The sequence below is a fragment of the Cetorhinus maximus genome, chromosome 18 (assembly GCF_964194155.1).
Source record: "Cetorhinus maximus chromosome 18, sCetMax3.hap1.1, whole genome shotgun sequence".
Lineage (NCBI taxonomy): Eukaryota > Metazoa > Chordata > Chondrichthyes > Lamniformes > Cetorhinidae > Cetorhinus > Cetorhinus maximus.
Window position 1 is genome coordinate 23,035,334 of NC_135896.1, and position 27,044 is coordinate 23,062,377.

Sequence of the window (27,044 nt, forward strand, 5' to 3'; positions counted from 1 at the left end):
AGAAGCAAAGAGGAAGTATGAAAAGAGGGTGGTAGCTATCATAAAAGGGAATCCCAAAGTTTTCTATAGGCATATAAATAGTAAAATAGTGGTAAAAAGGAGTGGGACTGATTAGGAACCAAAAAGGGGATTTATGCATGGAGGCAGGGGACATAGCTGGGGTATTAAATTAATACTTAGCATCTGTCTTTACCAAGGGAGAAGATGCTACCAAGGCCATGGTGAAAGAGGAGGTAATTCAGACACTAGAAGGGTTTAAAATTGATGAGGAGAAGGTATTGGATAGGCTGTTTGTACCTAAATGTGATAAAGCACCAGGACCGGATGAGATGCACCTAAGCATACTGAGGGAAGTGAGAGTGGAAATTGCAAAGGCGCTGGTCATAATTTTTCAGTCTTCCTTAGACTCAAGGGTGGCATCAGAAGACTGGGGAATTACAAACGTTATATCCTTGTTCAAAAAAAGGTGTAAAGATAAGCCAGGCAATGACAGGCCAGCCAGTTTAACTCAGGTGGTGGGGAAACTTCTAGAAACAATAATTTTGGACAAAATTAATAGTCACATGGACAAATGCGGGTTAATGAAGTAGAGCTAGCATGGATTCTTAAGGGAAAATCATATTTAACTAACTTGCTTGAGTTTTTTGATGAGCTAAAAGAGAGGGTTGATGAGGACAATGCTATTGATGTGGTGTATATGGACTTCCAGGAAATGTTCGATACAGTGCCGCACAACAGACTTGTGAGCAATACGACACTGGCTGAGTGACAGGAAACTGTGAGTAGTGGTTAATGGATATTTCCCAGGCTGGAGGAAGAATTGTAGTGGAGTTCCTCTAGTTAGGGGTTAGGGTTGGGCCCCTTGCTTTTCCTGATATATATTAATAACCTAGACCTTGGCATAAAGGGCACAATTTCAATATTTGCAAATGATACGAAACTTGGAAGCATTGTGAACTGTGACCTGGGTAGCATAGAACTTCAAAAGGACACAGTTGGTGGAATGGGTGGACAGGTGGTAAATGGAGCTCAATGCCGAGAAATGTAAGGTGATTCATTGTAGTATGAAGAACATGTCGAGACAATATAAGATAAAGGATGGAACTTTAAACTGGGTGCAGAAGCAGAGGGAACTGAGTGCATATGTACATAAGTCATTGAAGGTGGCAGGACATGTTAAGAGTGTGGTTAATAAAACATACAGTATCCTAGGCTTTATTATTAGGGGCATAGAGGACAAGAGCAAGGAGGTTGAACTTGTATAAGACACTAGTTCGGCCTCAGCTGGCATATTGCATCCAGTTCTGGGCGCTTTGCTTCAGGAAAGATATGAAGGCATTGTAGAGAGCAGAAAAGGTTCACGAGAATGGTTCCAGTGATGAGGGACTTCAGTTATGTAGATAAATGGGAGAAGTAGGGATTGTTTTTCTTGGAGAAAGGGAGGCTGAGAGGAGACTTGATAGAGGTACTCAAAAATAATGAGGGATCTCGACAGAGTAGATAGGGAGAAACCAATCCCACTTATGAAAGGATCAAGAACAAGACGGCACAGGTTTAAAGTAATTGGCAAAAGGAGCAAAAGTGATATGAGAGAAAATTTATTCATGCATCAAGTAGTTAGGATCTGGAATGTACTGCCTGAGAGTGTGGTGGAGGCATTCAAGGGGGAATTAGACTGTTATTTGAAAAGAAACAATGTGCAGATTCATGGGGAGAAGGCAGCAGGGTGGCACTAGGCGAAATGCCCATTCGGAGAGCGGATGCAGACACGATAGGCCGAATGGCCTCCTTCTGCATTGTTAAAAATCTGTGATTCTGTGCTTAATGTTGCAGTCTGGTAATCATATACAAGAAAAATGTTGTAATATTTACCATTCCATATTAAGTTCTGAGTAAATTAAAGTATTGAATATTTAAAATATTGATTTACATGCCCTTTTTCTCCATTAAGCTGAATTTCTGAGTTAGTTTTCATTCAGTTTAACCTGAGAATAAAAATCAGTTATTTATTTAGCTCACACCTAAGTCTCTTTTTCTAAATATAAGCAGATGAATGTCAAAGCCTATTTCTTTCCTCACCCTTCACCTCTGCAATATTACCCATTCGTGCTTCTATGTCAACTCTGCTGTTGCTGCACTCCTGTCACCTCTAATCTTGACTATTCCAGTGCCCTCCTTGCTGGTCTCCCATCCTCCAACTCTCATTCAACAACTTGTCCAAAATTCAGTCTCCCATATCTTGTCCTACATTAAATTCCACTTACCTTTTACCCTACTGTCTAATGTATTAAAATCCTCATTCTCAAATATCTCCATATTTAGCCACCTTATTCCTGCAACCTTCTCTGACATTATATACCCTCCCACAACCTTTGGCGTTCCAACCCTGGGCACGCAGTTCCTCCTTCTGTTGGCAGAGTCTTCAGCAGCCTTAGAACTCTCTTTAAACCCCCACCCTATGCCACTTCACCATTAAAAATGTTCTCAAAACCCATATTTTGGACCGAGCTTTCAGTCTCACCTAAGGTGGTATGCAATTTGTTCTTTTACATATTTTTTTCTTTTCCCTGGAAAATAGACATGGAGAAAATATTTCTATGAAACACTGCACTACATTTGTTGAATACAACTTGCTACAATATGCATGACTATGTTACTGTTAGGTCAAGTATTATGTTAATATTCATCTACAGTCTAGCATGTCACTTGCAGGTAACTCTGTGATCATCAAGACACGAAAAAATGAAAGTGGAAGTTCTTATCCTTCTGGTATGTGGTGAATTCATGCTCACCACAATAGCACAGCAGCACCGAGAGCAATCTGGAACTCAGCAAAGCAGCAAGCTGCAGCAACCTCAGAATTTCAGTTCAGATTCGCAACATGATGTTGAAATTATGCTTGCACCATTGGAACCACCAGAATCAGTCCCTGATATGCAAACAATTTATGCATTGACAGAAAAGAATAGTGAGTTTGGTTTTAACCTCTACAGGAAAATAGCAAACCTATATGAAGATAATGTGTTCCTTTCACCTATTACAGTCTTCACAACCTTAACCATGATATCCCTTGGTGCCAATCAAGCTACAGGTGATGACATACTCCAAGGCCTCAACATAAAAGATTTGGTCAATGCTGACAACCAGTACCTATTGCACACATTGTTTCAATGGCTTCAGTGCAACATTAGCAGAAACAAAGAGCTTCTTATCTCACAGGGAAGTTCCTTGTTTGTACAGGATGACATTGATTTGAAACCAACATTCATTGATGATCTTTCTCATTTTTATATGGCGAATATTATTCCTGTAAATTTTCAAGAAACAGCCAATACCAAAGATATTATTAATCAATATATCAGCAACAGAACAAATGGAAAAATCAACAAGTTGCTTGATGCCGTGGATAGCAAAATCAAACTTGTGTTTACTAATTACATCTTATTCAAAGGTAAGATTTTGATTGAGTATATGAAATTCACTCAAAATATTAATATAAAATAGCAACTGTGCCATTTTTTTTTTGTGAATTGAGAAGCCTAGGTCAAAGCCACAAAGTGAAGACATCACAAAGGCTGGAATGAATAGAAGATTAAATAAATTAAGTGGTGGCAGCTAGATGACACTAAGCTTGTAGGTTATCAGAAGAAAGTAAGACTGAGTGCTCTGTTTTAAGAACTGTGGATTAGCTTTATGAGAATCAGTTGAAACTAGAGGCACTTCCTTAGCCAAATTAGAGTTAGAGCATATAGTATAAATGTGTACCTCCCCTAATCAAACATAACAGTTAAATCTTTCAAGCAGTAAGATCATAGCTGATCTGTACCTCAACTCCATTCACCTATCTTTGATTCATATCCCCTGTTAACCTTATCTAAAAATTGATCAATCTTAAGTCTTGAAAATTTCAATTGACACAGCATCCAGAGCCATTCCAGGATTCCACTATCCTTTGTGTGAAAAAAGTTTAACACCTGAATAGCCTGTCTCTTAATGTTATGATTGTACCCCTTTGTTCTGGATTCCCTCACCAGATGAAATAGCTGCACTGTGGCTGCTCTATCAAATCCTTTCATCAATATAAATGCCTCAATTATATCACCCCTAAGCCTTCTAACCTCAAAGGAATATAATCATTTTTATGCAAATTATGCTCACAATTTGACCATTAAGCCTCGGCATCATTTTGATAAATCTGCACAGTATTCCTCTTTAAAATTATTATATTCTTACTGTGGTATGTTGCCCAAAACTGAACACAATGCTCCAGATGTGAACAGACCAAATTCCTGAACAACTGAAGCATAGCTATTTGTTTTGTATTCCAATCTCTTTGAAATGAAAGCCAACATTCCATTATCTTTTTGATTACTTTTGTACCTGTACACTAGCTTTTAGTGATTGGATCTGAACCAGAGCGGGAGTAACATCCTTGCGGACGGGTTTGCTTGTGCTGTTGGGAGGAGTTTAAACTAATACGGCAGGGGGAGGGGACACAGAATGTTAGCAGAATAGGGACTCATCATAATACAGTAAAACAATCAAGTCAGAGGGAGTACAGCTGCATTAAGTTTCAAGGGAGTAAGGCTAGGCTGGATGGCCTCTACTTTAATGCCAGGAGTATTACAGGTAAAACGGATGAGTTAAGGGTAAGGATTGATCACGTGGAATTGTGATATAGTAGCCATCATTGAGGTGTGGTTGAGGGAGGGGCAGGATTGACAGCTCAACATTCCGGGATATAGAATCTTCAGGCGAGACAGGGGAGGGGTAAAAGAGGAGGAGACATTGCATTATTAGTTAAGGGGTCAGTTACTGCAGGAAGGAGAGATGATATCTTGGAGGGGGCATCAAATGAAGCTTTGTGGGTAGAGCTTAGGAATAAAAAAGGGACAGCCACATTGTTAGGTGTTTATTATAGACCCCCAGATAGTCAGCAGGAAATTGAGGAGCAAATATGTGCACAATTTGCGGAGATGTGTAAAAACAATAACAATAGTATAATTATATAAGGTGATTTCAACTTTCCCAACATTATTTGGGATAGACATAGTGTTAAGGGCTTGGATGGAGTGTATTTCTTGAAATGTGTATAGAACTTTTTAGGTCAATATGTAGAGGGTCCAACAAGGGACGGCGCACTGCTGGACCTAATTCTGGGGAATGAAGCCGGACAGGTGGCTGAGGTGGTGGTGGGCGAGCATTATAGTGATAGCGACCAAAACATGGTACAGTTTAAGTTTGTTATGGACAAAGAAATAGACAAGTTGCAAAAAAATGTTTTGTATTGGGGGAGAGTGGATTTTAGTAAAATAAGGCAGGATCTGGCCAAGGTAGACTTGGAACAGCTACTTGTGGGGAAATCTACAGAGGAACAGTGGGGGGTGTTCAAAAAGGAAATGGGGAGGGTACAGGCTCAACACGTTCCCTCTAGGGTGATAGGAAGGAGTAACAAGCCCAGAGAACCATGGATGACCAGAGATATTCAGGATACGATGAGAAGGAAAAGAGAGGCTTTTAGCAGGTACAAGGGAAGTAAATCAGCGAAGGCATTAGTGGAGTACAGAAAGTGCAGGGTGGAGCTTAAGAAAGCAATTAGGAGAGCAAAGAGGGGATATGAGAAAGCTCTAACTGGTAAAAGTATGAAAATCCCAAGATATTCTATAAGTATATCAATGGGAAAAGGATAACTAGGGAAAGAGTAGGGCCCATAAGGGACCAAGGGGGCAATCTATGGGTGGAGCCAGAGGACATCGCTAGAGTGTTGAATGAATACTTCACATCTGTCTTCACCCAAGAGAATGAGGATGAAGGTATCGAACTCGGGGAGAGAGACTGCCAGGTTCTTGACCAAATTGAAATTGGGAGTGACAAGGTATTGGAGGTGTTGGCAGGCTTAAAAGTGGACAAATCTCCAGGTCCGGATGATTTGTGTCCCAAACTGCTGAGGGAGGCAAGGGAGGAGACCGCAGTGGCTCTGACCCAAATTTTTAATTCCTCTCTGGCCACGGGGGAGGTGCCAGAGGACTGGAAAACAGCTAATGTGGTTCCGCTATTTAAGGAGGGTTGTAGAGTTAAGCCAGGGAACTACAGGCCAGTGAGTGTCACGTCAGTGGTTGGGGAACTATTGGAGAAAATTCTGAAGGAGAGAATCTATCTCCACTTGGAGAGGCAAGGTTTGATCAGGGATAGTCAGCGTGGCTTTGTCAATGGGAGGTCATGCCTAACAAATTTGATTGAATTTTTGAGGAGGTGACCAGGTGTTTAGATGAGGGTAGTGCAGTTGATGTAGTCTATATGGATTTCAGCAAAGCCTTTGACAAGGTCCCACATGGGAGACTTATAAAGAAGGCAAATGCACATGGGCTATAGGGTAATTTGATAAGGTGGATTCAAAATTGGCTTAGTTGTAGGAGACAGAGGGTGATGACAGAAGGATGCTTTAGTGACTGGAAGCCAGTGTCTAGTGGCGTACCACAAGGATCTGTACTCAGTCCCCTATTATTTGTCTTTTATATAAACGACATAGATGACTATTTGGGGGGTAGGATTAGTAAGTTTGCGGATGACACAAAGATTGGCCGGGTGGTTAATAGTGAGGTTGAGCGTCTTGGGCTACAAGAAGATATAGACGGGATGGTCAGATGGGCAGATAAGCGGCAGATGGAATTTAACCCTGAAAAGTGTGAGGTGATACATTTTGGAAGGAGTAATTTGACAAGGGAATATTCAATGAATGGCATGACACTAGGACGTTCTGAGGAACAAAGGGACCTTGGCGTGTGTGTCCATAGATCTCTGAAGGTGGAGGGGCATGTTAATGGGGTGGTGAAAAAGGCACATGGGACACTTGCCTTTATCAATTGAGGCGTAGATTACAAAAGTAGTGAGGTCATGTTGGAGTTGTATAGAACCTTGGTGAGGCCACAGCTGGAGGTCTGGGTGCAGTTCTGGTCGCCACATTATAGGAAGGATGTGATTGTACTGGAGGGGGTGCAGAGGAGATTCACCAGGATGTTGCCTGGGATGAAACATTTAAGTTATGAAGAGAGGTTGGATAGACTTGGGTTGTTTTCGTTGGAGCAGAGAAGACTGAGGGGCGACCTGATCAAGGTGTACAAGATTATGAGGGGGATGGACAGGGTGGATAGGGAGCAGCTGTTCCCTTTAGTTGAAGGGTCAGTCACAAGGGGACATAAGTTCAAAGTGAGGGGTAAGAGGTTTAGGGGGGATATGAGGAAAAACTTTTTTACCCAGAGGGTGGTGACGGTCTGGAATGCACTGCCTGGGAGGTTGCCTCATATCCTTTAAAAAGTACCTGGATGAGCACTTGGCACATCATAACATTCAAGGCTATGGGCCAAGCGCTTGTAAATGGGATTAGATAGGTAGGTCAGGTGTTTCTCATGTGTCGGTGCAGACTCGATGGGCCGAAGGGCCTCTTCTGCACTGTGTGATTCTGTGATTCTGTACCTGGCCATCCAAATCCCTTTGTTCCTCCAGTTTCTAGCATTCACTGAATAGGTATGCCATGTCCTTAGTAGCCAGTATAGTATCACCTGAACCTGTCTTTAATGGACTCATGTTCCGCCTTACCACTTTTACTTTTAGCTTTGTTTTCTTAGTTTTGTGCATATTCCCTTATTGCATCTTGGGATTTCTCCTTTTCCCTGTATTTGTGCAAGCCTTTTTTTCTCAGCTTGATACTGTTTCTTACAGTAGGTTTGGGAGAGAGGGGAGAGGGTGAGGGGGAGAAAAGAATTAACTGTTATGGAAAGACAACCACAAAAATGGAAGCCTTTGCTACTTCACGTTCATAATACTCCATCCAACAGTGGTCACACAACCAAAGATACATATGTTTGTCTGCAATATGAGAAATCAAATAATGAGTAACTATAGATCAGCAATGATTGCCTATTTTTCTTCAGGGAAATGGATGGCTCCCTTTGATCCAAACGCTACTACGGATGGGACATTCTATGTAAATGCATATACCAGAATCAAAATTCCAATGATGTTCAAAGAGGACACATTTTTCTTAACACATGACCTGACCCATTCTTGTATAATCCTGAAGATTCCATACCGAGGAAGTGCAAGCATGTTGGTGTTGCTGTCGAAGGATGGACAGTATCTACAACTGGAAGATGAGCTGACAGAAAAATTAATTGCCAAGTGGATCAAAGCATTGAAACCTAAGTACAACTTCCAGTTTTACAACTAAACAGTAATGGGCATGTGAAAATCCTGTAGTTTATAATCGAGAAAAAGCAGATGGATTGAGGGAAGGGTTCATTTACCTTTTTCAATAAACTGCTGTCCTCAATTAGAACCCATTCTTCATTATTGTAATTTGATTTTCCTTTAAGTTTCTTTGATAAATGTGGAGTCAGATGAAAGGGTAAGGCAGTTTTATAGGCCCAGAAGCCTAAGCTTTACTATCATTACCTGTAACTTAATTTCATCATTTAAATTAAATGTAGCTTTAATTAAAATGATATGTACTTGTTTTATGTAAGTGCGTTATCATAATCTTTAGGGTGTAACAATGATAAATTACTGACTTATCTAAAACCCTAATTGTGTGTTTTTGTATGAGAAATTATGCACGTAGTTTATTTATTATAAAGGAAAGTGGGTAGGTTAATTTTCAGAAGTAGATTACCCTTTTCTTACCATATGCTCTGGAGTTGTGGCAATGCTTGCAAGAGCACATTTGTAAAAACAATCGTATAGTTATTATTTTGTTAAATTAGTAGCTTACTGGGTCACGTGAAAGGGCCTGAGCAGGCCGGATTGGTAGGTTTCTTTCCCAGGAGATCTTTAGTGAAACACCTGCATTTTAAAAATAATCCAATAGTTTTCACAGTCATTTTTTTCTGTTGGAAGACCACAAATTAACAGAATTTGTTCCATTCAATTTCAAAACTTGCCATAGTAAGATTTGAACTCATGATCTGTGGGTTTATGGTCCGGTATCATAACAACTCTATGACATTATCCAAAATTGGAAACAACTATCTCATCAAGACATTTATAAACAGAGGTACTAATGAGCCAGCATTACATAAAACGAGCTTAGTTTAGGCTACTGGCAATTTATTGAGAATATGCTAATGTGGTATGTTATTTCTCATTTTAGGAACTTAGGAGCATGAGTAGGGCATTTAGTACCTAAAAGTCAATCTCAGATTTAAAATTAACAATTGACCCAGCATCAATAGCCATTTGCGGAAGAGATTTCCAAACTTCCATCATCCTTTGCATGTAGAAGCATTTTCTAACCTTACCCTGATGAAGTCTGGCTCTAATTTTTACATTATGTCCCCTAGTCCTAGATCCCCAATCAGCAGAAATAGTTTCTATAGATCTACCCTATTTGGCTGCCCTTAAAATCTTGAAAACTTCAATCAAATCACCCTTAATCTTCTAAATTTCAGTGAGTATAATCATAATGTGCAATTTCTCTTTGTAATTTAACCCTTGGTATTATTCTACTAAATCTACACTCTCCAAGTCCAATCAATCCTTCTTAAGATGGGGTGATCAGATTTTTTTCAAAAATCTAATTTCTAATGATTGTTTAGAACATAAATAAATCCAGGTCAGATCAATGTATCACATGAATGTAACTGAGTAACATTAAAAATAAAATCATATATAGGCATTCAATTGTAAAAAATAAACTTCACCAGCAAAATCCTCATAGTTCCATTGTTGTTAAATGAACGATCACTTCAGGCAAGAATGGGTCATTCCATTTTATTGCAATTCACCTTTTTTAGTTTCCCTGCATGACAAACCCTACTCCCTAGATGAGGAGTTGGAAGACAATATGTTCACATATCTTTGCCAATGTTGGTTTGTGATCAGTTGCTAGAAAAGATCCAGATTGTATCATCTTTTTTCCTTTGCCCTATAAGAATGCAGCAGCTCCACCTGGCTCTTGCCCCCAACAGCTTGGCTGAGATCAGGAACTTGACAGATGGTTGAGTCAGGCACAAATCTTCATCCTTCCGCTCAACGGCATAGCAGTGATTGTTAACCAATATGCTTCTTCACTGATTTTTAAATATAGTTTCATTTTAAAGCATATTTTGAGAGAGCCATTAAAGACTTGAATTGAATCTGCAGACATAATGACAATGAAATACTTTCCATTTACTAACTGAGCACTTCAGTAAGAGTTTACACAGAATTCTCCTCACATTCTGAAAATAGTGCGGCAAATGCCTGGCTTCAGAAATTCTTTTCTCTAGAACCATGATGACTTTATTTAACAAAATCCCTACCATTAAAAAGGCGGCATGTTTTAATTGGTTTAGCTAGTGGCAGAACCTCTAATATTGCGATTCAACTGCCAGAATCTATAAAATAAGTATATATAAATTAAGGGAAAGATGCTTCTTAAAAAGTAGACATGCTCTACCACTGAGTTTGCAGTAACTGAGCAGATTGTTTTCAGACCCCATTTCTTTGTGACTATATGGTACAGTGATAGCTCAGTGCTGAGCTTTGCATCTCTCACATTAGCTGGGCAAAAGACAGTGTATGGGATGGAGCAAAAGTAGCTGATGGAGCTAAGGATCAGATATGCCATGATTTAATTGAATAGCAGAGCAGACTCTCGAGGCTGAATGGCCTCCTGTTGTTGGAATAGAAGTGCATTTTACTCATTGAATATATAAGCTTTAAATATATAAATTGTAACAATGCAGATCACTCTTTTAAGTTTACTATGAAATAATTGTCACAAACTGGCAAATAATTTAACCTCACTAGTTTGGGCTATATACAACACAAGATTCCATAAGCAAAGGCCTTGCTCTATATCTCGATCATCTATTCTTCCCTCATGCTTCTTGTAGAATATACCTATGCACGTTGTATTGTATGTCAAAAGAATTGAAAAGTAACAAAATTATAATTACGTTTTTCCTTGGCTTTCCATTCTTTGTACATCATACTTTCTTTTTTCCTAGGAAAATAGAATTACATTTTCCAAAATTTAAATTGGACAAGTCATATAACTTGGAAAGGAAGCTGAGACAGATGGGAATGATAATGCCCTTCACAACTGCTGCCAATTTTTCTGGAATCTCTTCATCTCACCAGCTAAAGATTTCCAAGGTAAACTTACTCCAAGAATGATCACTGAGCATGCATGCTAGTTTTTCTTGTGATTGATGTACTTATTTTGGTGCAGCTCAAGAAGGAGTAAGCAGCAAACGACTAGTTGCATTTTTTGTTCATTTTCCAGGTTATTCACAAAGCAGTGATCGACGTGGATGAGAGAGGAACAGAAGCTGCAGCTGTCACTGGTGCTTCAGCGATGCCTTATTCACTTCCATCTATCGTAAAAGTGGACCATCCTTTTATCTTTATGATATATGAGGAAACAACAAAAACCTTACTGTTTATAGGAAGAGTGAAAGATCCCACCAAGCTTTAGAGAGTGTTCTGGTGGAAGTATTATTTTTAAACTTAATTTTTTTTTTGTAAATTAGGCATTACAATAATTTTGAAAGGATTGGCAACATTTTGGAAAATACTGTGATTGGTCTATATCAGCACAGACAACAGAATGGTCAAGTACTTATCAATTTTTCAGCTGTGGAAACTTTAGATAAGTATGTTTAATATTTAAAAGCATTAAAATAAAGAGGTCCTTTTCTCAAATTTTGCTTTCACATTTATGCGGGATCTTAAAAACATTTTTAAAATTACTAGTCGTTCTGCACTTTTGATGAATGGGCTTGTTGCCGGAGGTCACCGGTAACGGTTGTTGGCGTAGTACAAAGAGGAGAAGAGTCAATTCTCTCTTAACTCTAAATTCGTTTTATTCACGTCGTTAGATCATCTACATATAGCTTATACGTCTGGTTAAATATAGACATGCAGTTTACAGCAGGTTATACAGTTTTATACCCAAAACTAGGATCTAACCGCACACCCACTAGGTTTCTCTGACACTCCCTGAGTGGTCACAGAATATAAAAGCTAATACCCAAAAAGGAGAGCTGGTGCTGGCCAGGCGTTCCGTTCTCTCTCTCTCTTTCGTCTCTACGTTGCTGACGTAGGTTCTTCCGCTTCTGTGATGGTTGGTCTCCGGAGTTCTCGCTAGCTCCACGTCCGAAATTCTTCATTCTTATTCCGAAATCTTATCTCTCCAAACTGTGCTGTCTCTCTCCCCTTGGTTTAGGCCTGCTTACCTTGTCTGTGGCATCTTCTCATTGGCTTTGTCCAAGGACTTAGGTAGCATTACCTCGTTACTCCTTCCCTAAATAAGGACTTGTGTCTTATCTCATTCCTTTGTTCTTCAAGAAACTCAGCTACTTCAAACCGGTTCCAGCCAGCTCTTTTTCTTTTCCCACCTACTTCCATTATTTTTAAATGTATTTCCATCCATTATTTTATCTCTACCTTTTAGCCTTTTTTGATTCCTTCACCCCACCCCACCCCCACTAGGGCTATCTGTACCTTGCTTGTCCTGCTTTCTACCCTTAATTAGCACATTCCTTAGATAATATCACCACCTTCAACACCTCTTTGTTCTTTTGTCTGTGACATCTTTTGGTTATCTCCATCTATCTCTGGCCCTCTATCCAGCTCTACTTGTCCCATCCCCCCTTAAACCAGCTTATATTTCACCTCTCTTCTATTTTTATTTAATTCTGTTGAAGGGTCATTCGGACTCGAAACATTAACTGTGTTCCTCTCCGCAGATGCTGCCAGACCTGCTGAGTTTTTCCAGGTATTTTTGTTTTTCTTTTAAACAGCCTGCCTTGGTACTCAGCAGACCTTATGGCCACCTCTGATCTGCCTCCAGGGGTGGTGGGGCCGATTCCAACCCCTGCCCCACCTCCACCAGCGCAGCACCCCTTCCCCCCACCCCCTCACCTAGGGACACTTTCATCTAAGGCAGGGAATTTCCCATACCACGCTATCTGCCCCGGGAGTGAAAATCCAGCCCCAGGTATTTCAAGGTGATTCATTCCACACCTTTCATGTCCTTCTGCTCTCTCACTCCTTCTACAAAAGCTTACACTGTCAGGACACAAACATGCTTTCCTTTGTTTGAAAGGCTGCGCTGGTAAGTAAAATTTCTTGGCAAATTGCTGTTCTGGTTGCCCATGTCCTATATGAAGGGCTTGCTCAATACTGCCCACTTAACACAAACTAGTCGGTCTCAGTGTGTGGAAATTCCCTTTCTGGAGACTAAGTGCAGTGGCGGGTGGGAGAGTCAGTGCGATTTCTGCTGTCCGGATTTTCATGCTGGATCTTCCACTGATTATGCATCAGGGAGGATCTCATCGAATCTTGTGGTGGGACTGGCAGGGATTCATTCGACCACATGAGGTAACAGTGGGCGGATGCCCTGGTGCCATATTTTAACAGCATCCTCACATGCTTTCACTCACTGCAGGACTGGCGTGGGCTGAAGGTGTAAATTAGCATGGCGGCCAAATGAAATAAGCCCTCTGCTCCACACTACAGCAAGGCCTCTCCGGGGATTCTCCCACAGGCCGTCCAGGAAAGGCAGCAGGCCCTCTTTCCGAGGGATGGGAGCAAGGGGTCCGCCAACCTAACCACGCTGGCCTGGGAGGAGGTTGCCAGGGAAGTCAGTGCCCGTGGGCCAGAAAAAAGTACCGCCCTGCAGTGCAGGAAAGGAATGAATGATCAGAGCTGCTCTGCCAGGGTAAGTGAGCCATCTCCTCACTCTAAACTCACACTCTTTAAAGGGCATCAGGCAGTCTTAGGATTACAGTCCACAGGGATGTCACATACTACCAACAGGTGGGACATCAGCATTGAATGTCTGCCAGCCACTTGAAGATCACCATCTCATGTAAGATCCTGCACAAGCAGCGTCTACATCAGGTACTGGTGAGGGCTCAGCACACACAACAGGCATGCATGCTCCTGCACTGCTCTTTCAACCGCAGTGCTGACAGTCAATCCATCTGGCTTTATGCAGGACAAGATTTCCCACAACAAAAGGGAGAGATCAAAGACTGGAGCGGAGACCCTGGAGTTGAGAACAGTCTCCCAGAAAGGGGAGCAGATGGCAGAGGTTGCTGGAGAGGTTAGAGATCGTTCCTGTATGGAAGGCAGGAAATAGTGTATTGGATGGTATTGAATATAATGTAATGTAATATAATACAATATAATATAATATAATACTATATAATATTATATAATATAATCCAATTGAATGGTGGGGCAGGCTCGACAGACTGAATGGCCTTCTCCTGTTCCTATGTTCCTCAGGTGAGATCAGCCTCCCCCAACAAGCCAGTGAGTGTCCATCCAGCATACATCGGCCACATGCAGACAATGACTGTGTGATCTATAGTGTAGGAGCCTGCCAAGTCAATCACTAATTACCTATTTTCTCTATTCCAGCCAACAGCAAGATAAAACAGAGGACGTCCTCCAGATGACTCAGCCCCAGCGCCCAGGCCACCTCAGATGAGGAAGCAGACCAAACATCTGATGAAGAACCATCACTGCATTCACCTGCACCCTCCACCAGCGCAGATACACACACCACAGTGGGACCTAGTTCTAGAGCGTGCTCAGGTTCACAATCTGGTGATCAGCTCACAGACATGGGTCCACAGCAGGCAGGGACAGTGATAGCCGGGATCTCAGGCACTCAGAGGACTGCTGGAGACCAGGCCCCTGCTGAGCCAGAGTCCAATGGTGAGCCTCTGCAATCAGCCCTAAGAGAAATGTTGGAGATGAAAGACAGGCAGAGGAACATCAGGCAGGGTTGTCAGGCTGTCAACAGGCTGGAATGAAAGATGGAGGAGTCCGCTCATGTTCTGTCTGATGTCATGACTGTGGCATGCAAGCGCATCAAAGGCAGGGTGGCATCCGCCTTAGAGACCCAGGTCCAGCAGGATGGACCATTTCTGCCGGATATGCGCTCGTACCTACACAAACCATCGTTCTAGCCATGGGTGCATTCCAGTAGCGGTTAAGTGAGAGAGGGACGGGGCATCTCGACCTCCCTCCAGGTGCCCCTTCTCCTCAATGAGTCTGGTATGGGCCCTTGGGCACCCAAAGGGAGGGGGAGCATGAGCCAGGCACATGGGGGCATCCACCTGGGAGTCTCCAAGAATGTCCTGCTGCTTCAAATTCCCTCTGCCTGTGACCCCATCAGTTCCAGCAAGTCAGGCCAAGAAAGTTGTGTCTGCCCCAGAGCAAGAGACCCTTAGCAGACTAGGGCTCTCCAGGCCTCGGGCCTCCATAGGATGCCCGCCAAAGTCATCTCAGACAACGGGGCATAGCAGTCAGCAGGTTGCCTCCACCTCTGCTGCAGGTGCCGGGGCTGTACTAGCTGTAACGGTAGAGTAAGGAAAATTAAAAAGTTGTGAATGCACAATGGTGGCACAGGTATTCAATCACTGTGTGTACTTTCCACTTTTGTAAACATACTTTGCTGTTATCCCAAGTATTGAAAGGCTAATCAACGTGATGTAATGTCCCGCATTCGTTCAAGGATACCAAGTTCACATTGAGGTCTCGCTCAATCTCATCTCAGTCAATTATATTTAGTTCCACAAAAGCGACATAAACAAAGGCACTTCCTATATGAAAATGATGGCTGGACAACGTACATGTAAGCCTTGCGCCTGAGGCTCACAGTAGGCGACCTTATGAGAATTGTTCATGGAAGGTTAGTGATTATCCTGATGCTGCTGCACTGAAGTACGTTCTCTGTGGATGTTACAAATATTTATCGCGACCCACGTTGAAGCCTTTTCACCCAAGTGCACTTTGCAATGGCATTTATTTTATGACTGTGATGTTTTGGTAAAAGTATTATTCTTCGTTGAGCACTATAGTCTTTCATGCCTCCCTGGAGCTTTGTCTCCACTTTTAGGGCTTAATATTACTCCTTTATTAGTTCCCACTCTCCCCATCACTCGACGAAGCAATGGAATTTGGTTCCACTCGGTGACATTTGAAAAGTCTGCTAGACGGGCATGAGTGTGTGATGTCAGAGGTATGTGTTCATCCTGATGAAGCTGACCAATTATCTGTGAGGATGGTGCATTGCTTCTGAATGGCTCCCTAGTGTTGCTTGATGGATACCCTCTGTGAGGTAACCGAACACCAATCTATGTTATTACATTACATGACTGTACAATCAGTGTCTTAGAGTTCATAGCAAGGATTGACCTTTGTGAAATTGGCGAGGTCAAGCACTGTAATGGCATGAAAGCGATGCTCCAGCGTATTTCCTGAGTGCTCATCTGTATCTATGAAGGGATTAAGTTATCATTGACTGCTATGTCAAAACTGATTGGGCCAGGTTGCTCCCAGATGCCAAGGCAATGCAGGACGTAAACTTGGTAGGCTTCTGACGAATGCAGGATAATGAGTGCTTGTCAATAATCACATGATGGTCCTGCTGAACCACAATGAGTACAATGCTCACATAACTCACAGGTTTGCACCCATGCTGTCATGTGACAGATCACTGCGTCCTGATGCCTGATGACATCCTATCCAGATGTAGCTCCATCTTCAGACGGGTAAGTGATTACCACTGACCATGTTATTCCCCTTAGAGCCGCCTTGCTAATCTCCTGTCGTGCTTACGTGTGCTCATCAATGTGTGCAAAAGCAGTTCTGCCTCTTGAAGGCTGCCATAGCCACTGACCTTTATGCATGGTTGAAAGGACTGCACTATGTGTAGTTGCTTAAGGATGTGCACCAGTGGAGTGCTTATCCCATTACACAGCAGCCACATGCTCCCTAGGCTATTGTGCCTTCTAAGGATGGCCCCATTGTTGGGGTTAAAGGGGACTTATGCTTCCTCTGTTATCAATTTGAGATTGATGATCTTTCATGAGATGTTGAGGGTGACAATGAAAGTCTTATTGTCTTCCCTGCATCGAAGCATGTGGAGAACTGCACCCATATCAACTTGTCTTCATCCTATTCCTCCTGAGATCTTGTAACAATGAGGTTGTTTTGGGCACATCTTCCACATTGTGCACAAGCAATGACATCATCATGTGGCTCATCTGAATCCTCGGCTTCTTTATCACCTTCAACATCATCTTCATCTGAGGATACATGTAGCTCCTCCATGTCTACCTGTGGCAAAACATCCCCCCATTGCAGTGCTAGGTTGTGCAGAGCCCAGCAAACGATGATGCGGGGCACCCTCTGTGGTGAGTACTTGAAAGCCCTGCCTGATTGGTCCAAACATCTGAAACACATCTTTAGGAGGCCAATAATCTGCTCTATTAAGGACCTTGTGGCTGAATGTGCGGCATTATATTTCTCCTCAGATACACTCTGTGAACAAGGAACGGGGATCATTAGCCACATCTTTAATGGGTACCCCTGATCTCCGAGGAGCCAACTCTCCATGCACCGAGGGCCCTTAAAGATCTGTGGAACATGCAAGTCACTCAAGATGTAAGCATCATGAGAACTCCCTGGGTACCTAGCACAAATGTGCATGATCTGCTTTATTTGATTGCAGATTAGCTGAACGTTTAGAGTGAAATCCTTTTCTACAAATGAATCTTACAGGCTGCTGCTAGGAAGCTCTCACATAGCAGTCGATGGCATCCTGCACTTGTGGGAAACATTAGATCACTGTGAATCTCACAGCTCTGGCAGCCTGGCTTGCTTCATTCATGTGGTACTACACGTAATGGTGAGCTTTATTGAAAAGGGAATTGTCACCTTTCTTATGCATTCATGTGCTGCCAATTATGAAATTCAGCAGAAGTTCCTTGTGGAGGCCGGGAAGGATCCGATGACAAAAAAGCTGAATGCAGTGGTAACCTTAAGTGCAACTAGCATTGGATGCCCTCCCAGTCCTTGCAGCATGAAATTCTGATGGACAATGTGGCAAATATGAGCTACCACATCCCTAGACAAGCAAAAGCATCTGCAACACTGTCTTTTGCTCATCTCCATGTATGAGCAGCGCCTTCTGTAGACCCTTGATTGCGCTAAACATCTTCATGGATTTGGCCCCTCCTTGTCAGTATCTGGGTCTTACTGGGACCCTGCTGGCTCTTGGTCCTTCTTTCCTCATTCACATCAAAGCTATCAAGATGTTGGTTTCTGTGAACTGAAACAATTGAGCAATCAATGTTAGTGCCCATTGATTTGTGGTCCTCCATGTACAAGGCAGCTATGCATTCTCCAACTCTTGACTCTCTCTTTGTCTGCACATTGCATATCAAGGCAACCCCTTCCAGGATGATATCATACTGGAGGATGATAGGTGGCTGAGCTGTCCCCTCTGATGTGAATGCACATTCATGAGGGTGTTCATTCACATCCAAAGACCTAAGCCCTAGGAGCCACAGTCAGCCTTGTGTTGGTTGTCATCCAGTGGCCTTTACAACAACTGTGGATATCCAGTCCTTGCACTTTTGTCTTGATTGCAAGCATGGTGCCTTGAATGCAATAACCAATGCACTAGGAAGATGGAGGCTTGTAGGGCCTATGCTGCCTCTGCAGGCGTGGGCATTGATCTTGGAGCCTGCATCCATTGCCTCAGTGAGAATCAATGCCAATCAAAACCAAATGCAACGCAGCATTTAGAACTCGATGGATTGTCGCCTGACTGCGTACCATTAGAAAAGGAATCAAGCTCATTCATTGTGCATGAGACCCATGAGTCCAGCACTTAGCTGTGGCATGCTGTTCATGGCCTGAGCAAGACAGTTGTAGGGTATCCCTTTAATCGGCCTAAAATAGTTGTGCACAACAGCCTCAACACCCTCTCATATATTTTCCAACTGCATCGTTGATCACTGAAGACAAACATGTGGTGCTTATTAGATTCGTGAGTGTGACCAACTTCCAAACTCCATCACCAACCGAGTTCCTCCTATCCTCCTCCATAGTCATTGCCTCCTAATACCCATTCCTCCTATTACTATGCAACCTCCCCTGTTACTCTTGACCATCATTGTGTATGTTGCTATTCCTGTCCTCCCCCTGAAGCCTTTAATGTTGATGTCCCCATGCCCTTTGTTGACCTGATCCCTCCCCTTCTTGATATCACATGCACCCTGACTTCCCAGGAGTTACCCCCCTATCCTCCAATGAGACCATCCAATAGCCCCCCATATCTTTTTAACTACCAACATGCAGGATGCAGATGCCTCCCCTGACCATGACTGTGCCATCTGCCTCACAGTACAGTAAAGTCCTGTCACTCATGATTTCCTCTTTTGTGAATTTGTTTACCCACGCAAAAGTCTTTATACTCAAGGTCACCCATTGTAAGCCCAAATGTTCATTTATCCACAGTTTTAAACATAAAAAAATACTGTAAGAGCCAACTTTGGAAAATACTGAACCAAAAAAACCCACCTAAACGAAGACAAAAAAAAGCAGTGTCCATGGCGTATTTCCTGCACGTGCGTTGTCACTGTTTGCACGTGGGTGTTCCTTTTTGCTGCATTTTAATCCTTGATCAGTACAGTACTGTATTAAAAAATGAATCAGAGCCAAGCAGCAAACGTCCTAGAAAACTGATGACATTTGCCCAAAAAGTGACATTAGACTGAAAAACGGTGCAAGTGCTACCATGCTGGCCGGGGAATACAGTGTCAATGACTCTACTACAATCAGGTACATTAGGCAACCTGAAGATAAAATAAGGACCGGTGTCAGTATTTCTGGTAGTCGTACTGCCAGGTTAACTTTTGTAAGTAGGAGAGATCCACATTTGGAGGAAATGGAGAAGTTACTAAACGTGTATAGAGCACTAGCATCAAAGGAGGACCCCAGTTACTGGTCCCATCATTAGAAATAAGGCCCTTGAATTGTACTAGCACATAAAGAGTAGTAAAATGGGTAGTGCTGGTGTTACTGGTGACAATAGTAATGATGAAGGTGTTGCAGAGGGTGCCTCTCCTTTGCCTTCCAGGCGATTTTCAGCCAGTACTGGATGGCTTGATCACTTAAAAAGCATTTTGATCTGCATAGTGTGAAGTTGGTGGGGGGGCGGGGGGGGGCTGCTTCAGCTGACCATGCAACTGCAGGAGAGTTTCCCAAGGCTCTGCAGGATTGCATTGAAGTGAGAGACTACCAGGTGGAGCAGGTCTTTAACGCAGACGAAACTGGCCTGTTCCGGAAGAAAATGTGAAATAGGGCTTACGTACCCAAAGAAGAAAGGAAAGCTCCTGGTTTTAAAGCCGCAGAGGACAGGCTAACATTCTTACTGTGTGTCAGTGTGGCTGGTTTGAAATGTAAACCAAAGCTGGTTTATAGGTCAGAAAATCCTCAAACACTTAAAGCACAAAATAAATCTCATCTGCCAGTCTTTTGGAAGACTAACAGCAATGCCTGGGTTACAGCAGTAGTGTTTGAAGACTGGTTTGAGAATTGCTTTCTGCATTAAGTCAGGACTTATTTGAGGGAAAATAACTTGTCCTTCAAGATCCTAATTATCCACGATAAGGCACCTAGACATTCACACTCTCTTGCAGAGAGCCATCCAGATGCTGAAATTTTGTTTTTATTCCCAAATATGACCTCACTTATCCAGCCAATGGACCAGAGGGTCACTGCATCCTTCAAAGCTTACTACACCCATTGAAATTTCAGCCACATTCTCAACCTTATGGAGGTAAACCCTTTGACTACACTCTGTGGCTGCTGTCAGGAATTCAACATTCTCACAGCAATAGGGATAATTAAGGACTCATGGGATGAGGTTAGGGAATCAATCATAAATGCCTGCTGGAAAAGAGTTTGGCCTGAGGCTGTGAATGATTTCATAGGGTTCCGCAATGTGGATGCTGACGCGACAAAGAGGGAGGGATTTGAAGACCTGGTCACAGATGGAGTAAAGGAGTTGCTTCAGTCTCATCAAGAGGAACTCTCTGCAGAAGAATTGGTGCAATTGATGAAATTAAGCAAATTTAAACAGGAGCAGGAGTAGGAAGAAGAACCTAAAGTGGCTCATTTTACATCCAAGATGATGACAGAGCTCATAAGATCAGCTGGAGATTTGAAAAAAACAGGCAACAGATGGTGATACAAACACGGAAAGAAGCCTTGCCTTTTGTAGAGTGATTGACACTGCTATTGCTCCTTACCGAGAACTTTCCAAATTTGAAAGGCAAAAGGTGAAGCAGTCAAGAATAACATTATTCTTTTCATCCGCAACAACAGCCACTTCATCCACTCCTGCCATCTCCACTCTCAAGTACAGTACCGTGTGACAAATTTTACATTGTTCTTGTTTTATCGCTTTGTTAAACAATTTCTCCAATAAATTTCTCTTAAAGCTATCCAATGAGATGGCAGAATCATTGGGTGGCATTTTCCCCACCTGCCACTGGCGTTAATCCTGGCAGAAAATTAGACATGATGGCAAGAGTTTTCTGCTGGCGGGAAATTAGTTTGAAATTTAGTTTTCCCAACTTTGGCGGGTTAAAGGTGGGTGGAGTTTCCTGCTGATCCATGTCGGGAAACAAATTTGCAACTCATGAATGGTCATTAAAAGGCCAACTTGCCAGAATTATGTACCCCTCAAAATTAAGTGTCCTGCCAGCGGATAAATAGAACAGTCTGTTTCAAAAGCAGCGTGCACCTGGCGAGCTTCAGTTCATGAATGACTTTGAGATATGAAGACGCTTCTTTCGCCTACACTTAACAGTGTTGCTGCAAGATTTCTGGTGCTGCTATCGCAAGCTCTATCAAGGCTGGGCACAGGAGGCAAGGCCAGCAGGGAGAAAAAATAATTTTTATTGTCTCTGTTCCTGTATACATTTAAATATTCGGATGGCTGGAACCTATTTACTTGACTTCCATTGTAAAGTATGTTCGTCATTTGTAGTTTAGCCCTTTGAGATTTTGTGGGAACATAACCCCCATGAACAACAGGTGTTTACTGTAGCATGCCTCTAACCCCCAGGGCCCAATTCCTTAAGAGACTGACCACACCCTGCACACTATGCTATGCACGATCATCACTGCCCAGAGAGGCCTTTCCCCACATGAGACTGGGACCAAGTCGTGTGCCATGCAGAGCCCCCTGATATGGCATGCACAGCCTATTCAATGTGCCCCTGACAGCGTGGCCTCATTCCCAGGACAGTCTGTTCAATATGCCCCTGACAGCTTGGCCACAGCCCCAGGTCAGATGTTCAATATACCCCCGGCAGCGTGGCCTCAGCCCCACGACAGTCTTATAACTCTTGCCCCAAAATAGTCTTTCATGACTCCACTGTGTCCTTTGATGCTCCCCACTCCTGCCTCTGTTTTCCCCCTTGCCTCTAGTGTTCCACCACACCACCATCACCCCCAGTTCTGCCTCTGTCTTCCCCCTCCCCGCTGGTCTTGCCTCCCTTGCCCAGCCTTGGTGCAGTTTGCGATAAAAGCACCAGAAATCTCACAGCAACACTTAAAAGTAGGCGAATGAAGCTTCTACATACCTCAAAGTTGTCGATGATCTGAAGCTCGCCAGGTGCACGCCACTTATGAAACAGGCTGTTCTAATTATCCACTCGCCGGGCACTTAATTTTGAGGGGGAGCATAATTCTGGCAAGTTGGCATTTTAATGGCCATTCACGAGGTGCAACTGTGTTTCCAGACACAAATCAGCAGGAAACTCCACCCACCTTTAACCCACCAAAGTCGGGAGAACAAAATTCCAAACTAATTTCCCACCCGCAGGAAACTGACTTTTGCCATCGTGCCTAATTTTGTGCCAGGATTATCGCCCCTGGCTGGTGGGGAAAATTCCACCCAGTGACTCTGCCGTCTCATTTGGTAGCTCACTCATTAAATGAGTAAAAGCAAAGATTAATGAGCATGCTTTGTGAAACTCAAAAGTTTAGCAAATGTTTCATTAACATTTGATTACTATGCCAACAGTAACTTCTAGGCTTACTTATTTACCACTTCTGAACTGAAATATTTGCCAATGAGGAGATGCAGAGGCATCTGACTGTTTAGCTCCCAGAGTAATTGCGCAGGTTAATTAATAGGCAGGTGGTGAATACAAGCCATAAGGCTCCCTCCATTCATTATTCCAATCATAATAAGCACAGTTAAATTATGATAAATGTTTAAGTGGTTCACCAAAAGAGTTATAGCGAGATCAGGATATTTAGGCATGCTGTTTGATGTAATTAAATTTATATCTCAGTCCCTTCATATGCTGCAGCTGAACTGAACTTGTGCAAGTGCTATTAGCACACATATGCGAGAATAACAGAATCTGACTTGCCATGATCAACTCTGGCCACCTCAGAGATTCATCAGTAACAGTTGTAGAGAAATTGTTTTAATTTCCATGCTAAAGGAATGGCATAGTTGCAACTAGAAAATGGTGAGAAACTAAATGAGAAAACAGTCTCTTGTCAAGGTGTTTAGATAATGCAGACCATGGCTATTACTCAGTTTTTCATTGTAGCAGCAAAATTCAGCTAATTTGAGCTTTTGCTTTTTTCTCCAAATTTGTAAATATGTGGGATAGGGGTGGGGGAGTTAGCTCAGTTGGATAGATGGCTTATGTATGGTTCAGAATAACGCCAATGGTGCAAGTTCCATTCCCATTCCAGTTGAGGTGCGCTTGGGACCTGCCTCTTCACCCTGTCCCTGAGAGTGGAAGGCGTTGGCAAACCACCACAGACAAAAACTGCTCAGAATGAAACATCAGCAGATAATGAGCCAAGGACCTGCCTTCAGCCAGAGCACACGTGAAGTTGATGATGATGTGAAACTAGATACTATGATACTGTTCCACTCAGCACTAAGCTGCAAACTGATGAAACAGAACATTTAAATCATGGGACAGTTCTTGGTCTCATTTTTATACACTTCTGATTCCAGTCAGTCCTTTTTCAAGTTTAATGCGGTCAATGGCCTTTCCTCATGCCGTGTTTTATGTTCTTAAACAATCAGACCACAACTGGTAACTTTTTCTTCATAATAAAGGGCAACCCATGAATGTGTTAAACGTGCCAGTGATGTGCCCATTATGGTTTTGTGGGAGATAACAAACACCAACAGCATTTCTGAATTTCTATTTAGAGTTTATAACTTATTTAAGAATATGTAACATACAACTTTAACAGAACTTGAGTTGACATTACCTGTTTAAAGTTTTTTCACAAAGCCAGGTTTTTAGACTGCATAGCTCAATCTGATTAAGGCCATATTTACACCAGTATGCACATCTAATCCATAACACTGTTTATAAATATTCCTGTAGCAAGACAGTACAGTAGGTATGTGACAAAGGAATTTATGCAAAATTAGCTTTAAAAAGAATCATGGGACATGCTAAACAAAATAAACATTAAAATAATTAATCTCATTTTATCTTTTTAAAAACAATACATTTGCATATCTTTTACACGCTTACAATTCTTGTGCAATTATACATGGTTATTTACAATATATGGCAAAATGACAGGATAACACCTGCTCTTACAGAAAGTATCTCTTAAAGAAAGTCTTGTGTGTGGAAAAAAAGTAATGGGATTTTAAATCAAATGGAGGAATTACAATACTTAGATCTGAAAATAATTGGGAAAATAATACAATACATTGTACCTGAAAGGTTTTACAATGAGAAGCTGAACTCAACACTGAAAATTTATAATAAATCTCTGGTTACCAGAAATTATTTCAAATTGCCATCAGGTTGCAACATGAGAAGACAGAACCAAATAGGTAAAATGTACATACAGTCATCACTAAATATATTGACAATATAGGGCAACAATTGATAATACTGATATCCTGCATGACATCATAGTGTTTGCAGTTTCTATACAGTATGCAAAGCTTCATTAAAAAAAACTATCTTTCAGAGCAATATAAATAGAAACACTTCAGATTTTTTTTAAGTAATTTGTTACATTCAGTCTTAACAAGCCAGTACATCTTGTACTATTGTTAAAATAAACACCAAATGACTACTACAGGTCTCTTGAAACTTTCTGAGATCAATGCAGGGCACAGATATAGGATACTCAATGCCATTTAATTATTATACACAATCTTCAGTACGGGCGCCATGCTGATATTTTCATCACACCAACACTGAAGGAGCAAAATGACACAACTAATACCAGCCAGTACCAGCAAGAGTGTGAGTAACGCCAAGAGGCGGTTGTTATCCATGCATGTTAGCCAAAGTACAATCCACACTTGGCAGCACACACATATGGGAGACATGACTGTGTTATATCAGCTTATGCCAAAATGTACTCAAAATGGCAAACCTGCTGCAAGAGGGTGACAACATTCACCGCTGTGGTGTGTGTTTGATGAGAAATATAGAAGTTACAAAGTAAATTTATGTATTTAAATTTTCAGAGAATTTTTAAAAAATGAATAATTTTAGCGTGCAACATTCCATTTCTGAAGGAATGCTCCTTTAATATTTGGTACAGCTATTTTACTAAAAGGAGTTTTCTCTAATACTATTCTTCAGATCTCAATTGATGTATTTCTCTTTTTTGAAAACTTATACCATAGCAGTCTTGAATTTCTGGTTTATTAGATTATTATAACAATGGGTAAGTGAAGGATTTTAGTCTGCCAGCAGTCCCTTAAAAACTAAATGTCCCATGTCTGCAAGCTAGAATATGATTGTGCCTGGAGTTCAAGAAATTGGTCCCCAGAACCTCCTGATTTGCTTCAAGGATCACAATATTTATTAAATCATGTGGTCTTGAATGAAAGAACAATTTGACACGGTCAGCATCTAAAACAAATTGTTGCAAAATCTAAGTTCAAGTACTGCCTTTGGCTATGGATGAAAGTTACCCCATTGCTAACTGCAGTGCAAATGTCTATTGTGCAGTTTCAAAACACAAAATATAACAGGCACTGAAGTTGACAATGTCAACATTTTACTCTGAGCTCTGCTTCATAGTTAGAATAAAACATATCCTGTAAAACCAATACACAAGATCCCATTAACAAAAATACAGAAGTACTATTTTGCTATAATGTTAGGTTAGATTAGTGAAATTAATCAATGAACGTGGATGAGATAAAACTGTACTGCTCCACTTCTTCAGTAACCTTGGGTTTGCTGGGAATGTAATCGAAAGCTTGTTTCTTAGTTCAATGGCTTGTGCTAAATTTCTATTATTTCAACTTGAATCTGTATTTCATCACGTTACAATTTGGTACCATTCTTGAAATTTGAACGTGGTAGTTTGTCATTGTTCAGAGGGAGAAGTTAAAAACTCCACTTATGCTTCAAATTAAGCAAAAGTTTCAAGAACCAGGAAATTTAATCATTCACAACACAACTTTACAAAGGTTTTGTGGTCACCCTGCCAGTCATTATAGATGAACGAGTGATGCTCAAAATCCATAAACAACCTAGTTTGTTTCCAGTAGTCACCCACAGCAAAAATGCATCCCCAGACATGCATGGGAATGTGGGTACATCATCACTCCAAACTCTTTATAGTCCATTTTCTTACAAGCGAGAAGATAGTCATCTTAAGGGTGTTGAAACAAATTTACATTTTCAAACTTTGTGCATACCCATCAGGGTCCTTGGAGGTATTTGCGGTAATAGCTGCTGAAAGCTCTGTAATGCTTTCTTTAATGAATTTCAATCACTGTATAGCAAACAAGGATATATGCAGTAATATTCAAATAACAGCTGGCATGAAAAATAAAATGTGAATAAGTTACTTTTGTGAAACCACAAACACAGACTTGGCTTCAAATTGGAGTGCTTCGTCTTCAAGACTTGGTAGGTCAGACAAATATGTCTATTTCCTCACAGCTTGCAAAATCACGAGACACTTACTGAAACTTGGTTTTAAGGAAGTCACTGATGCGCTTCATGAAATGTCTATCCACGGAGTGCAAGTTTCTTTCCATATTGTTAAGGATTTGATTTTCTGCTTTTCCTTCATTAAAAAAAATCATTTGTTTAAACAGATTGTTATCAATATTATTTCACAGAATTTATCCTGATATAATAAAAGGAACTGAGAAATATTGCCAGTTTCTTTTTAAAAAGGAACCCAGATTGTTTACATTAGGTTATCTT

At 41.6% G+C, this 27,044-nt stretch overlaps 2 protein-coding genes across 4 annotated transcripts in view; one reads left to right on the forward strand and one right to left on the reverse strand.

Moving 5' to 3' along the window:
• Positions 1-11,682, forward strand: part of LOC144693557 (uncharacterized) — a 64,954-nt gene extending 53,272 nt beyond the window's left edge. The window contains exons 7-10 of the mRNA XM_078563400.1: positions 2,733-3,451; positions 7,932-8,202; positions 10,986-11,133; positions 11,264-11,682. Coding sequence (XP_078419526.1) covers positions 2,733-3,451; positions 7,932-8,202; positions 10,986-11,133; positions 11,264-11,455 — 1,330 coding nt within the window. The 3' untranslated portion in view covers positions 11,456-11,682. The remainder of the gene's footprint in view (positions 1-2,732; positions 3,452-7,931; positions 8,203-10,985; positions 11,134-11,263) is intronic.
• A 12,345-nt stretch (positions 11,683-24,027) lies between these two features.
• ppp4r4 (protein phosphatase 4, regulatory subunit 4) overlaps positions 24,028-27,044 on the reverse strand; it is a 167,445-nt gene continuing 164,428 nt past the window's right edge. For all 3 annotated transcript variants that reach the window (XM_078562179.1, XM_078562178.1, XM_078562180.1), the window contains one exon: positions 24,028-26,901. In XM_078562179.1, coding sequence (XP_078418305.1) covers positions 26,877-26,901 — 25 coding nt within the window. In that variant the 3' untranslated portion in view covers positions 24,028-26,876. The remainder of the gene's footprint in view (positions 26,902-27,044) is intronic.